This window comes from Medicago truncatula, chromosome 5 (assembly GCF_003473485.1).
Source record: "Medicago truncatula cultivar Jemalong A17 chromosome 5, MtrunA17r5.0-ANR, whole genome shotgun sequence".
Classification (NCBI taxonomy): Eukaryota; Viridiplantae; Streptophyta; class Magnoliopsida; order Fabales; family Fabaceae; genus Medicago; species Medicago truncatula.
Window position 1 is genome coordinate 10235860 of NC_053046.1, and position 13388 is coordinate 10249247.

Sequence of the window (13388 nt, forward strand, 5' to 3'; positions counted from 1 at the left end):
TTTCGACAGCAGAATACCCTATTTTGTCATGTCCATTGTTAACATGCGAAATGACTAGTGCCAAGAGTAACATTGTATTGCAGAAACCACTATCTCCAGAATGTTACTGATTATCATATAACTAATCATTATTATCAATAAATCAAGTCAACATAGGTCTATGAAGTTATGCAATCATCTCAAGACTAATTAATCAGCTTAAACATATTATACAAGTGGTAAAGAACTCCCTTGCACAAGTAGCATATCAGAAACATAGTTACCACATAAAAATAGGAATAGGAAAATATTGAACTAAAATTGCAGAGCCCTACCGCTAATTGTAACACTCACAAGGTATTCTTTAGTAAAAGGCAAAAGAATAGTTTACTATGTGATCAACACACAGCTCCATAGTTTAGTTTCTGAATTGGTCGATGTGGGACTTTATCAGACACCCACATGTTCTCACATGTTTCACCTATTTACTCATCCACACATTTATTTGAAAGGTTTAATCTTTTCTCTTCAATTTCATGTGTTTAAAATCATTTTAGTTTTCTTCAATATCTGAAAGCTAGAGCATTAAACATATTCATATGCCTTTCTCATGTTTAATATACCCCTGCTTAACAAAATGCATTAATTTAATTTGTCTTACATCTAAGAGGATACACCACAGAGCAATTTGATACATCTGGCTGTATGAAACTCCTGGACCTTGTGATGCATATTCCCTTAGCCACCATTCCTTTAATATCTTTCAGACTCAACATCTTCAACATTTCACTGGAAAAATCATTAGGAGACAAAGATGGTGATGATAGAATGGTGAAGGATGGGTTCAGGATAAGCAGATAAATAACAGGCATTCTGAGAACCTAATTCACAAAAGTTTAAGATGTCACCACATTAGACACTTCAACACCCATTCCATACTCTAAAATATGTAACAAAAGCTATTAATACTATGTCAATGGTAATATATTAAGTATTCACCAAAACATAGGAGAATTCAAAGAAACAATGGAAGATTTAAGCATTTAGAACATACCTGGAGGAGTGTAGCCAACGGTTGAGAGGTACCACCAATGGTTGAGACAAATGTTGCTATGCCAAAATCACTCACATGAGCAACCATGTCATCATTCAGAAGAACATTGCTTGGCTTTAGATCACAATGAATAATCAATTGCTCACATTCTTGATGCAGATAATGTAATGCCGAAGCAACATCGATAATGATGTTTAACCTATGACCAAGGTCCAATGTTTTTGGATGCTCTGAATTTAAAATCTCAGGATGCAACCATTGTTCTAAGCTTCCATTTTTCATGTAATAAAAAACTAGAGCTTTAAATTCTTGACCTTTGTAGTTTGTACTAGAACAACATGTTAAAACCTTAACTGAGTTTCGGTGTCTAATGTTTTTGAGTGCATTACATTCAACAATAAAACTCTTGCTAGCTCCATTCTTTTGGAGGTTTAGGACCTTCACAGCAACAACATTAACTTCTGACACAAGATTCCCGCTATACACACAACCAAAACTTCCTGATCCAATCAAGTTTTTATCCGAGAACCCATCAGTTCCTTGATGTAAGTCTTGGTATGAAACTTTAGCTAGTTGATCGATTGTTGGTGAATCAAAAGATGGATTTTGGTTTCTTTTTTTCATCCAAGTGATAATTATAATAAATGAAAGTATGATAAGAAAAGAAACCACACTAACTATCTCACTGATATCAACCTGGAATTATAGTTTGTTGCATGTTTCCTACCGTTGATAGGGCATGATGCCAGATGCAACTCTGAAATACCTCCACAAAGCTTATTGTTTCCAATCATTGTTACATGTTACATTTCCAAAGACACCGTTTGTTGGTACCTCCCCTTCCAACATGTTAAAAGAAACATTCAAGTGTTTTAAACCAGAGATATTCTGTATGACATTTGGAATTGATCCATAAAATTGATTTCTGGAAAGGTCTAAATATAAAAGACCTTTGAGCGAAGCCAAAGAGGATGGTATTGTTCCATTGAAGGAGTTCCCTTGCAAATGAAGGTATTCCAAGCTTACGCATTCACCAATGATAGGAATATCACCAAACAGATTATTTTCAGAAACATCTAGCTTACCAATATTTTTTAGCATGCCAACTTCTCTTGGCAAGCTACCGCTCAAAAAATTATGTGACAACTCCAATAAAATTGATAAGGAAAAAAGATTAAAAATCTCTAAGGGTATGATTCCTCTAAGCTTATTTTGAGCTAGATTTAGATATTGTAGATGTTGGCAGTTTCCTATGCTTGGAGGAATACTTCCTTCAAACATATTATGATGTAAATCCAGCCAATACAATTGGCTGAAATTGCCTATAAAGTGTGGTATATCTCCTAACAACTTGTTTCTATTCAATGTTAAATCTTGCATCTTTTGGAACTTTTCAAAAGCAGCTGGGATAATTCCTTCAAAGTGGTTTTGTTCCATTCCCAATAGAGTTAAGCCAATTAAATTGCCTAATTCTGCAGGAATTTTTCCTGATATCTGATTATACCCAACATATAGCTCAATAAGTTCAGTGGATAAATTGCCTATGAAATTTGGCAAGTTGCCTCCAAAATTGTTATTGTTTATAGAAAGCACTTGCAACTTAGTACAATTTGTCAAAGATTTTAAAAACTCCAAATCCTTTGTTGAATTGTCACCTAAATAGTTGTATTCCAAACTTAGCAATAGTAGATCATTTAGCCATCCTAGAGTTGGAACTTGTCCAACAAAATAGTTTTGACCGAGATCAAATATTGTAATGGGAGATGATGCATTTGTTATGGAAGTGGGGATTGGTCGCACAAAATTGGAGATTGGGGAGGGCATGAAACATGTTGGGTGGAAGAGAGCCATAAAAGTTATTCATTGTTAGTGTGAGCTCAATAAGTGATGAGATATTGTAAAAACAAGAAGGAAGGGATACAAACAAAAGTATAGGTGACAGGAAAGAAAAAGGCTTCATTCGGTTTAGGAGAAAGGTTTATGCTATATATTTTGTTTGTGTGGAAAAATTATGTGGAACAGAGAAGAAGCATATGCGTTCAAATTCTAGTGGTAAGAGCTAGCATTGGAGCCAAAGTGAATCACAAATTCACAATTTAATGTGATTATATGGACTTTTTGTTGATGATTTTTTTGTTTGGTAAATAAAAGAAACGACGACAACGCTATTAAAAACTCACATACACAAATGAAATAGTCGAAGTTCGAATGCTCACCATAATGTCTGACTTAACAATTTCGACATTTATTGTTCATATAAAAAAATAGCCGGCCACTTTTATTCTTTTTATTGAAATATCAATAGATCGTTTGTGCCAATTGTTCTTGTTACAAAACTTATTATCAGTTATCATTGTATCGTTGCCTTTAAATAGTATTAATTTTGTATTGATTTAACAACTCCAAAACGAAACGAAACTAATCTGAACAAGTTTTGTCACCACAATAATAGCAAAACCAAACAAATCCATACCAAATAATAATTATACGTAAGCTGAGGTCTTTTCATTTTATAAGTAAGCAGCATAGTTTAGTTTATGAATTGGTTGATGTGGGACTTGCAGTTTGGTGGAAGTGATTTTTTATATGGTGGTGATCGATCACAACTGAACCAGATGAAATAACATAGTATCTGTGAGAATGAATGAGAAGATAGAAGAACTATGGAGAGAAGTACGAGAATTAAGTCTAGGAAGCAAAAGAAGCATAGAACGTTTAGAATCAGCACCAACACCACTCCAATTCCATAGAAACTTCATCACTCCAAACAAACCTTGCATCATCTCCAACTCCATCTCCCATTGGCCCTCCCTCTCTCTCTGGTCCCACCCTTCTTACCTCACTCAATCCCTCTCTTCCACCACCGTCTCCCTCCATCTCACCCCCACCGGCTCCGCCGACTCTTTAACCCCTCTCCCCTCTTCCCCCTCCTCCCTCTGCTTCGCCTCTGCCCATGTCCAAAACCTCCCTTTCCCCGAAGCCCTCCGTCTCATCAACTCCTCTAACCCTTCCCAATGTGTCGCCTACGCGCAGCAACAGAACGATTGTTTTCGTTCAGAGTATGATTCCATTGTTAAAGATTGTGATCAACATATTGCTTGGGCTACTGAAGCATTTGGTTTAGAGCCTGAAGCTGTTAATCTTTGGATTGGAAACAAACATTCATCTACTTGGTTTCATAAGGATCATTATGAGAATCTTTATGCTGTTGTTACTGGTCAAAAACACTTTCTTTTGTTTCCTCCTACTGATGTTCATCGCTTTTATATTCGGAATTACCCTGCTGCTACTTATAAATATTACATGGTATGATTCATTACTTTTCTTGTTCATTTCATGGGCTAATTGGATTTATTAAGTTTTCAGCTAAATAAGCTCTCCAGAATAGCTTATCAACTTATAACAAAATAGTTTGACCTTATTCTATCTTTTATAAAAATAGCTTATACATATGCCTTAAGCACTTAACTTAGTTGTTTATCCAAACAGGGCCTTGATGGGGGTGTGTTGTTTAGTTATTTTTAATGATGGGGTTTCTGTTTTAATGTTAAAAGTTTTAACTTTTCGAGATGAAATCATTTGGGGTGTTGTGGATTTTTTTGTAGGAAACTGGAGAGTTTGATTTGGAACTTGACAAGCCAACTAGGTATGTGCCTTGGTGTAGTGTGAACCCTTTTCCTTCTCCGGAGAACTTGGAGGACGAGATTTCAAAGTTTCCTTTATACTTCAATGGCCCTCCACCGTTTGAGTGTACTGTCAAGGCTGGGGAGATTCTTTACTTGTATGATTCTCTTCTTTTGCATTGCATCATGTATCTGTTTTTCTTCATCTTTCTTCTGTTGAATGATATTCGCAATATATTTAATTTAGCTGATTTCATAGCGTACCATTTATATTTTATTTACATGTAAGAAGAAAATGCTGCAGCATTGCATGGCGCATTCCCCCAGTTTTTATGCTATTGCAAATTCATACCATAGTGTGATACCATAATATTCATGATTAAGAAACTTGGCTTTCCAATATGTCATATCATGCCCATGATACATAAGGTCTTTCTTTCATAAATTACTAGTTACGAAGACCACAAAAATGGCGGAGAATAGAGCTGTAAAATTCTGTCATGCTTCATTTAGGGAAGATATAAATTAAGATGGGTAGATATATTGATTATGTTCAATTAGAGATGCTGATATGTGATACCTCATACGTACATAACCTGGCTTTGGATTCTGAAGTTGACCAATATCTGAATTACATCTCCATCTAAATTTGGGGATATCAATATAATGTTACTACGCTGTTAAAACTTAAAATTTCATAAATCCGTGTGAAGGTTCCCTCATCATGCATTGCATTTTTTGAGTTATTCCATTTTCTCTAACAAAACTATTGAAGTTGATGGTGCAACCATTAATTTCAGCAGTTTTAATTAGCTTATTGAAATTAATGACACTTGAAAATCTTTACCATACTTAAACCTCCACATATACTAGTGAGTGAATGCATGAAATCAATGGAAATTTCTGATTTCTGTCAACCATATGATTGTTGAGACAAGAATCAAACAGAAGGGTTATAGACTTAGCCGTGTTTAATTTACAGATGACAAATCAATCATTTACTTCAACTTGCCAAAGTGAGTGAGTTCTGTTAGCTGATAAGCTATACCTGTTAACTGGTTTCAGTACTACATAGCAGTAGTAAGCAATCCTTCTGTTTTTAGTGCTGCATACACCTATGGCATAGATAACATCACCGCCTAGATAGTCATACAGCATTTACCGATGATTGTTGTCCAACATTTTTTCCATACAACATAAAGAGTGAATGCATGAAATTGGTGATATGTGTAATTATATTCCAAATCAAGTGATTCTGCCGTCGTCCCCCAACCCTGTTATAAAAATAGCAGAAGAAAAATAAGGAATGATCGAACAACTGAACATCCACATTGCACATGGTTTAAGTTACATGCTGAATATATCAGTTGCTTGTCAACATAAATGAGAATATTTGGCAACCTCATTTAATTAAACAAGAATTCAGTTATCTCTAATCTTATTGTTGCATGTCCTTTCTGTATATATATAATTATATTATATGTATATAGTAATGCTGGTAATGAGAGGATGGGATTAATGCAGGCCAAGCATGTGGTTTCATCATGTTAGACAAAGTGGGGATGATGGAGAATTAACTATTGCAGTAAATTATTGTAAGGATCAATCCTCCTCTTTTCTGGTCAATATCCAATGTTAATAAGAAAATTTAACACAAATTTTATTTTATGCAGGGTATGATATGCAATTTGACATTAAGTATGCTTATTTCAACTTTTTACAATCTATTGATTACCGATCTCCTACGAGTCCAATGATGCCTGAGAAATTGTGTGAGGAGATAGATTTTGGTCCTGATGACGATGAGACTAGATGAATTATCATTTCTCAGTCGGTGATATTCGGCAATGTGGTCCTTCGATCGAATGCTGAAGACCAAAACAGACAAGGCCACGTGAGCAAACACAATGGAAACAATGCGGGGAAGCATTACTTGCTTGCTGCTAACTTGACTTGTGCCCAATGTATACACAATTTTGTTCTGTCTTTCATTTGTATATGACGATGATGATGATGTGATATGAATTCACCCCTTTACCATTTGTCTCCTTTGGTGGGAATGTTGTAAAAGTACGGTTGGAGGCTACTGTCCCAAAACAAACATTTTTCTCAGTTGGGTTTTTCTAATTGTTTTTCACTTTGAATTTTTCCATACTATTAGTCTACATTGTTTGTGCAAACTCATAATTTTATCCATTAGTATTAATAAGCACTATCTATTCAGTCTTCAGTTTGGCATAATTTGGTCTCGTCTTTTCTAATCAATACTACTACCACTCATGGTGGAGTTTAGGGAAATGTTGGGTTACCTGTATCATAAAGGAGCATGAAATGGGCGAATTTTTTTGGTGATTTATGTACATAAAATCAAACAGATATAAAATTTATGTAAGTAAATTTTTAGTCTCTATATTGAGATTGGATCGTCTCATGTGTAATTTTCACACCAGATGAATAAATATGATCTCTTATAATTAAAAAATGAAGAAACACGTGAGAAACTTAGATGAGGTGAGTTTTGAATGATAGAAGATTATAACTCATCATGTAAAATCTACAAATTAAAGGGCAAAATCTCTCTATTTTACATTTTTATACTAATATTTAACTCTGCAATATTTTGTCAAAAAAAAAAAAAAAACTCTGCAATATTGGTCTCTCATTTTTTTTTTTTATGATCAAAGGAATTAAGTTAAAAAACTAAACGATATGAACTAACCCTTCTTACATTATCTTCTAATAGAAATTTTAAAATAGAGATTGAATTTTTCCATCCATACATTTTGAGATTGAATTTTAATGATATAACAAATGAGATATTCATTTGAAAATCGAGTTGATGTGACAACATCTTAATTGATTTTCATATAAAATAATTAATTTTTACGTCGTAAAGACATTCATTAATTTGTATCATAAAACAATCAAATTCGATGCATTGTGTTACATGGATTCTCATTGAACAAAAATGTCGAAACAATTGTTGCATAAACATCTCATAGATATCATAAAAATCAATCTAAAATGTATAGGTTAAAGAAAAAAGTAAAACATTTTAGAAGTGCTAGGCATCAAATTTGACTTTAGAAATTTAAGATTGAAATTCTGAGTAAGAAAAATAGAAAATAAAAAATGTATTTACGTTTAAAATTCATAAAAAATTAAATTGAAAAGAAAATGAATATGAAAACTTAAATTTCGAGTTTGTTTCAGATAAATTTTAAGTTTCATGTTTGTTTTAGATAGATGCTTTAATTTTCGAAAGTTTCAGATAGATTTTTGAGTTTGTTTCGAAAGTGACTTATCTAATAAACTCGCAGACAAAGGTAGCAGTTTCCAGAAAAGGAAAAAACCATGATGACTGGAAAACATTTTATGCGATTTGTCGTAGGTTGTCTGTCTCTATCCTGTTGAATTCAAAATGGAAGCTATCGTTGCTCCACCACCGCCGGCACCACCCACCCGCCGCCGCAACGCAGACACCACTTCAACAACCTCTCCTCCTTCCAACCACCAACCTCACCTTCTTCGTTTACCCCTCCGTCGTAACCCCAAACCCAAAAACCTCTCTCTCATTCACCCTTCTTCACAACCTATTACTCCTCCAAAGAAGAGCAAGCGAAGAAGAAAATGTGATACAACTTCACACATCTTACCCTTAATGGATGCTCTTCACTTTCCCATAACCATTGATATTTACACCTCATTGGTCAAAGAATGTACTCTTTCCACCGACCCAGAAACTGCTATTGAGTTGCATACACAAATCATAACTAGAGGCATCGAACTGCCATTGACATTGCTCAATCGGATTCTGATTATGTTTGTTTCATGCGGTTTATTGGAGAATGCACGCCGAGTGTTTGATGTAATGTCTGTGAGGGATTTTCATTCTTGGGCTACCTTGTTTGTTTCTTATTATGAAAATGGTGAGTATGAGAATGCTATAGATGTTTTTGTTAGTATGTTATGTCAATTGGATGTGATGGGGTTTTCTTTTCCTCCGTGGATTTGGTCTTGTCTTCTCAAGGCTTGTGCTTGTACTATGAATGTACCTCTAGGAATGCAAGTTCATGGATGTTTATTGAAGTTGGGTGCTTGCGACCATGTGCTTATTAGTAGCTCTTTGATTAGATTTTACGGGAGGTTCAAGTGTTTGGAAGATGCAAACATGGTTTTTAATCGAGTGTCGCGGCATAACACATTGACTTGGACTGCGAAAATTGTCAGCAGTTGCAGGGAAAGGCATTTCTCTGAGGCTCTTGGTGATTTCAAGAAGATGGGAAGGGTAGGGGTAAAGAAGGACAGTTTTACGTTTTCTAGTGTTCTCAAGGCTTGTGGAAGGATGCAGAATCGTGGAAGCTGCGGTGAACAGGTTCATGCGGATGCAATTAAACTTGGATTGGACTCGGATAGTTACGTGCAGTGTAGTTTGATAGCCATGTATGGAAGAAGTGGATTACTAAGAGATGCAGAACTGGTATTTGAAATGACACGAAATGAAAGAAATGTCGATAGTTTGAATGCGATGCTTATGGGTTACATACAAAATGGTTTGTATATTGAAGCTGTTAAGTTTGTGTATCAGATGAAGGCGGCTGGAGTGCAGCCACATGAACCACTGCTTGAAAAACTAAGAATTGCTTGTGGCAGTTCTAACTTTTCAAGCATGAACTAACTAAGTAGGTTGTACATACACATGTTAAAGATGCTGAATGGAAGCTTTTAAAATATACTGAAATTTACACATAACTTTGCAGTTTCAAACTTGTGATAGTCTTTAATTGCATATAAAAGTATTATGAAGAACTCTAGTTTAAATTCCATTATATAGAGTAAACGTGCAGATGAATGTGAATCTGATTTTAGGAAAAAAAAAATGTTGATGGCATGATAAAATCATTGATGGTAAAGGATATTAATTCAAAAACAGTATGTTTTATCTTCCAAGTAAAAGTATAATGGAGTTGAAATTTTACTACAAAAGAATATAATTTCAGGGGCAAAGTTTAAATCAAAACAAAAGAGAAGAGAAAATATCTATACTTCTACTTGTTTTGCTTTCACTGCCATGACTTTGATTTATTTATAGATTGAGGTTAACTTTACTTTTGAATGTACAGAACTAGGTTACTAGACGAAGGTTGTTTTTTGGGATATGAACTGCTAAACAAATGTAATGTACTGATTTTGATTTGGAATTTTTTTTCCATATTGTTCAATGATTTTTTATGTACTGAACTTTTAATACTTTAGATTACTTTTTCTAGGTGTTTGTAATTCACCTAGAACAAGATTTAATCAGAATTGAAGATTTAATCAGACTTGCTTGGCTGTAATCAGATTAGAGAAACTTTAATCAGTTTGTAGCTATTTTTATCAGATTGCTTTAATTAGATTTGCTTCCTTGTTGCATTATTTAGTCCAGATGAATGTTTGAGTGGGGCCTAGTTATATTATATACCATTTTTGCATAAGTGCAAAAACAATGAGAGCTACTCGGTAAAAAAGGAAAGTCCATTGACTTAGTTAGTTGGGACCGTCTTGGAACTATGAAGAGCAAAGGGGGCATCGGTTTCAAAGGTTTTGGCGAATTCAACAAAGCCTTACTCGGTAAACAATGTTGGAGACTCATTACAAATACCAATTCTATAATTGCAAAGGTCTTTAAGAGTAGATACTTTCCTAGATCCAATTTCATGGAGTCTACAATAGGGTATCAGCCGAGCTACTCGTGGAGGAGCATGTTCAATGCGAAGGATTTCATAGATCTAGGAGCAAGGTCGTCAATAGGTAATGGTCAACTGTCGGTTTTAACTGGTGAGGAGATTACACCAAGAAAATTGAAATGAAGTTGGATACTTCCAAATTCAACCAAGTTTGACAAAAAATGGTTTCTTAGAAGTTAGATCTAATGCTATGAAAATTGAACATATAAGACAATATTAGTTTATCTTTTTGCTACACTTTGCATCAGTTGATTCTAGAGGTGTAAATATATGTTTTAATGTTTTATTTTTTTTGAAGGAATATGTTTGAATGTTCTTGAGTGTAATTAATTTTGCCTTCAAATTTTAATTTTCACTTCTTTTTTTCTTCACATAAAGTTGCACATGAATGGAATACAATACATTAAAAAGTTGCTACACATCGCTAACTAATTTTAAATGACAAAACCAACCATCTTAAACACAATATCTTTGAATTTACGAACAAGCTCCTAACACTCAAATTAATAGCATGAATTAACAAAATATATATAAAGGTGACAAATTCAAAGTGTTCAAAATACTCATGCATCTAAATCTATAACGATGATATCCAAGCCATTGGTTGAGTCCACCGGTTGAATTTGTAACGAATCAAAGTTGCTCTATCAATTTAAACAAAATAAACACTAAGAAAATAGAAAATCAGAACGTTGCACCAAGACAATAGACAAATGAACGTCGCACTCAGACGATAAACTCAGAAAAACACAAAAGAAAAACCAAATATATGTGGATATATAGTTAATTTTACATAATTAAATTTTTGAAAATTATTTATTATCACCTACTTTTATTTTATTTAATGGTTTTTCCTAATGTTTAGTGAAAAGACCCTACGAATCTGAAGTGAATCGCTACCTACTTGTTGCATAACTAAAACGTGAGTATTGACATCTGGAGCTTACATGTCACTACACAATAATTCTTTCATCGTGGTGGCAGTGATAGGATGTCACTACTCTCTGTCACCCAAAATATCTCTCCTTCACAAATGCATGTGAAAAGGGTGGTATTTGACCTACGTTCCCCATGACTGACCCAAAAGTAATATCGTTAAAACAATTGTTTTAAGCCTGAAAAAATATGAAAAAAAAATCATTCGATAAAAAATGCTTCATATTTTATTGTTGATAATAAGAATAATACAAGATAAAAAGCTCATACATTATACCTAAACAATATTGGTTTCTTATAAATAAAAAGGTGTTAGATGTTTATTTATGTAAAAACTTTCGATCATTTACTTTTAAAATGTTCGTCCTGTGTGTAAGGTTTTATATGTTATACTAAAATAGTATTGCTGAATTTTTTAGTAAACATATGTTGATCTATTAGTTATATTATATTCATTCATACCGAATTCGATTATTAGATGGAATAATGATTGATCAAATTATATTTATCTTGCAGTCAAACTTTAAATTACCACGACCTTATTCCTCTGAAAAATAAGTGGATTGACACAAGTTGAAAGTAGATATAATCTTTTGTGGTAATCAAAAGCGAAAGTAAATATACTTATAGTAATGAAAAATAGATTTAACTTTATTTTTTTAAGTAGAATTCGAGTTGAGTTGTAAAAAAAATTATTTTAACATCGTTGAATGTTCTTTGTAAAAAAATATGTTGTTATTACTGCTTTATTGTATTTTTTTTTAATCCATGAAATGGCTTTAACTTTAACCATAAAACTTGAGTCGACTAGGTTTGGGTTTTTCCTTAATTTCAAAATTTAGAAATGTATTTTTTATAATGTCCTCGTGAGCTTAACTCAGTTCGTAAGGACAATGCATGAAATATGCAAGGTCCGGGGTTCGATCCCTGGCCACCACAAAAAACAAAAAATATAAATGTATAATATAAACAAATGAAAATGTTATCGTGCTTGTGTGGAATCCACATAATCACATGTCAGATTTTTGTATCGGTGTCAAGGGATGTATTGCCACATAAGGGTCATAACTCATAAACAAAATACAAGAGAGGGTATTGTGGACACTGACATCCAAATCCCAACCCACTATGATTGCATCAAACTTACTCCATCCGGTTCTATTTATAAGAAAAAAAAAATTAACTTTTTAGATTTATTGAACAATTGATGTATCTTGTCTAGAATATATATAGACGAGATACATCATTTATACAATGAATCAAAAAAGTCAAATGTTTCTAATAAATAAGACCGGAGGGAGTACATTTTTACTTCTAGTAGATTAGAACTCTTAAAATAAATCTTAAGTTAAGTTTCTATGCTAATTTTTATTTAGGTCTTGTTAACGAGTGTCCCTAGGTACTCTTTAAGCATGCTAATAAAGTAATTATTCTTTCAAAATTTAAAAGTTTTCAATTTCCGATGCACTGGTTACACAAACTTTTTTAAAAAGTTACTATTTAATGTCTTTAATTAGGACACTAGTTAACATTTCTGTTTTATTTTAAGGTGAACCCTTATACAAATTGTTTTCTCAATTCTCAATTTGTTTTTAAACAGTGTGGTTTTAAACTTTTTACATATTTAATCGAATTGGAAAATGATTGGTAGACACACTTGTTTTGTACACCCTTTGATACCACTACACATGTGGCATTTTAATTAAAAAAAAAAATTTACTCTCTCTCCTCAAATCCTCATCTCTCCCGTTCCCGCTCCTCTCTTTCTCACTTTGTACAAAACAAAAGAAACTCAACCCTTTCTCTCTCCAACTATCTATGTTCTCCATCCATTCCTCCCCCTCCGCCTCGTCGCCGCCGCCGTACTCTCTCTCTACCCCTTTCTTTTCCGGCCATCCATGGTGATCAGATCAGTGGTTGGTGGTTGTTTGATCAATGACAGTGGTGGTGGTGAGATCTGTATGTGAGAAAGTCGACGGTGGTAATGAGATATAAGGATATGAACGACGGCGACTGTGGTGGGGAGCGACGGTGGACGTACGGGGGTCGAAGACAGACTTAAGTTGT

General features: G+C 33.8%; 4 protein-coding genes and 1 non-coding gene across 5 annotated transcripts; 2 read left to right on the forward strand and 3 right to left on the reverse strand.

The window, feature by feature from the left end:
• Window positions 1-270: 270 nt before the first annotated feature.
• Window positions 271-391, reverse strand: LOC112422346 (U5 spliceosomal RNA). Its single transcript, XR_003012708.1, has one exon. It is a non-coding gene; the product is annotated as a U5 spliceosomal RNA (small nuclear RNA).
• Window positions 392-626: 235 nt separating this feature from the next.
• On the reverse strand, window positions 627-1657 carry LOC11410960 (probable LRR receptor-like serine/threonine-protein kinase At3g47570). Its single transcript, XM_039834631.1, has 2 exons — window positions 1034-1657; window positions 627-860 (listed from the first exon to the last, which is right to left on the reverse strand). Exons 1-2 carry the CDS (start codon window positions 1655-1657, stop codon window positions 627-629), a joined length of 858 nt encoding a protein of 285 aa, XP_039690565.1.
• A 153-nt stretch (window positions 1658-1810) lies between these two features.
• LOC120580618 (probable LRR receptor-like serine/threonine-protein kinase At3g47570) lies at window positions 1811-2884 on the reverse strand. The gene has a single exon (XM_039834632.1). The coding sequence runs from the start codon at window positions 2882-2884 to the stop codon at window positions 1811-1813; it is 1074 nt and encodes a 357-aa protein (XP_039690566.1).
• Window positions 2885-3439: 555 nt separating this feature from the next.
• Window positions 3440-6836, forward strand: LOC11416549 (bifunctional peptidase and (3S)-lysyl hydroxylase JMJD7). Its single transcript, XM_003612408.4, has 4 exons — window positions 3440-4339; window positions 4639-4814; window positions 6181-6251; window positions 6330-6836. The coding sequence occupies exons 1-4, from the start codon at window positions 3674-3676 to the stop codon at window positions 6470-6472; spliced, it is 1056 nt and encodes a 351-aa protein (XP_003612456.1). The 5' UTR covers window positions 3440-3673; the 3' UTR covers window positions 6473-6836.
• A 1126-nt stretch (window positions 6837-7962) lies between these two features.
• Window positions 7963-9586, forward strand: LOC11415559 (pentatricopeptide repeat-containing protein At1g31790). Its single transcript, XM_003612409.4, has one exon. It carries the CDS (start codon window positions 8078-8080, stop codon window positions 9332-9334), a length of 1257 nt encoding a protein of 418 aa, XP_003612457.1. The 5' UTR covers window positions 7963-8077; the 3' UTR covers window positions 9335-9586.
• The last annotated feature ends 3802 nt before the right edge of the window (window positions 9587-13388 follow it).

Excerpts from the sequence above, each read along its gene's own strand:
- LOC120580618 (XM_039834632.1), bottom strand. The coding sequence starts at position 2,884 with ATGGCTCTCTTCCACCCAACATGTTTCATGCCCTCCCCAATCTCCAAT.
- LOC11415559 (XM_003612409.4), top strand. The coding sequence starts at position 8,078 with ATGGAAGCTATCGTTGCTCCACCACCGCCGGCACCACCCACCCGCCGC.
- LOC11410960 (XM_039834631.1), bottom strand. The coding sequence starts at position 1,657 with ATGAAAAAAAGAAACCAAAATCCATCTTTTGATTCACCAACAATCGAT. Across the intron at positions 861-1,033 it reads CGTTGGCTACACTCCTCCAG|GTTCTCAGAATGCCTGTTAT; the intron begins GTATGTTCTAAA and ends TTTGTGAATTAG.
- LOC11416549 (XM_003612408.4), top strand. The coding sequence starts at position 3,674 with ATGAATGAGAAGATAGAAGAACTATGGAGAGAAGTACGAGAATTAAGT. Across the intron at positions 4,340-4,638 it reads CTACTTATAAATATTACATG|GAAACTGGAGAGTTTGATTT; the intron begins GTATGATTCATT and ends ATTTTTTTGTAG. Across the intron at positions 6,252-6,329 it reads AACTATTGCAGTAAATTATT|GGTATGATATGCAATTTGAC; the intron begins GTAAGGATCAAT and ends TATTTTATGCAG.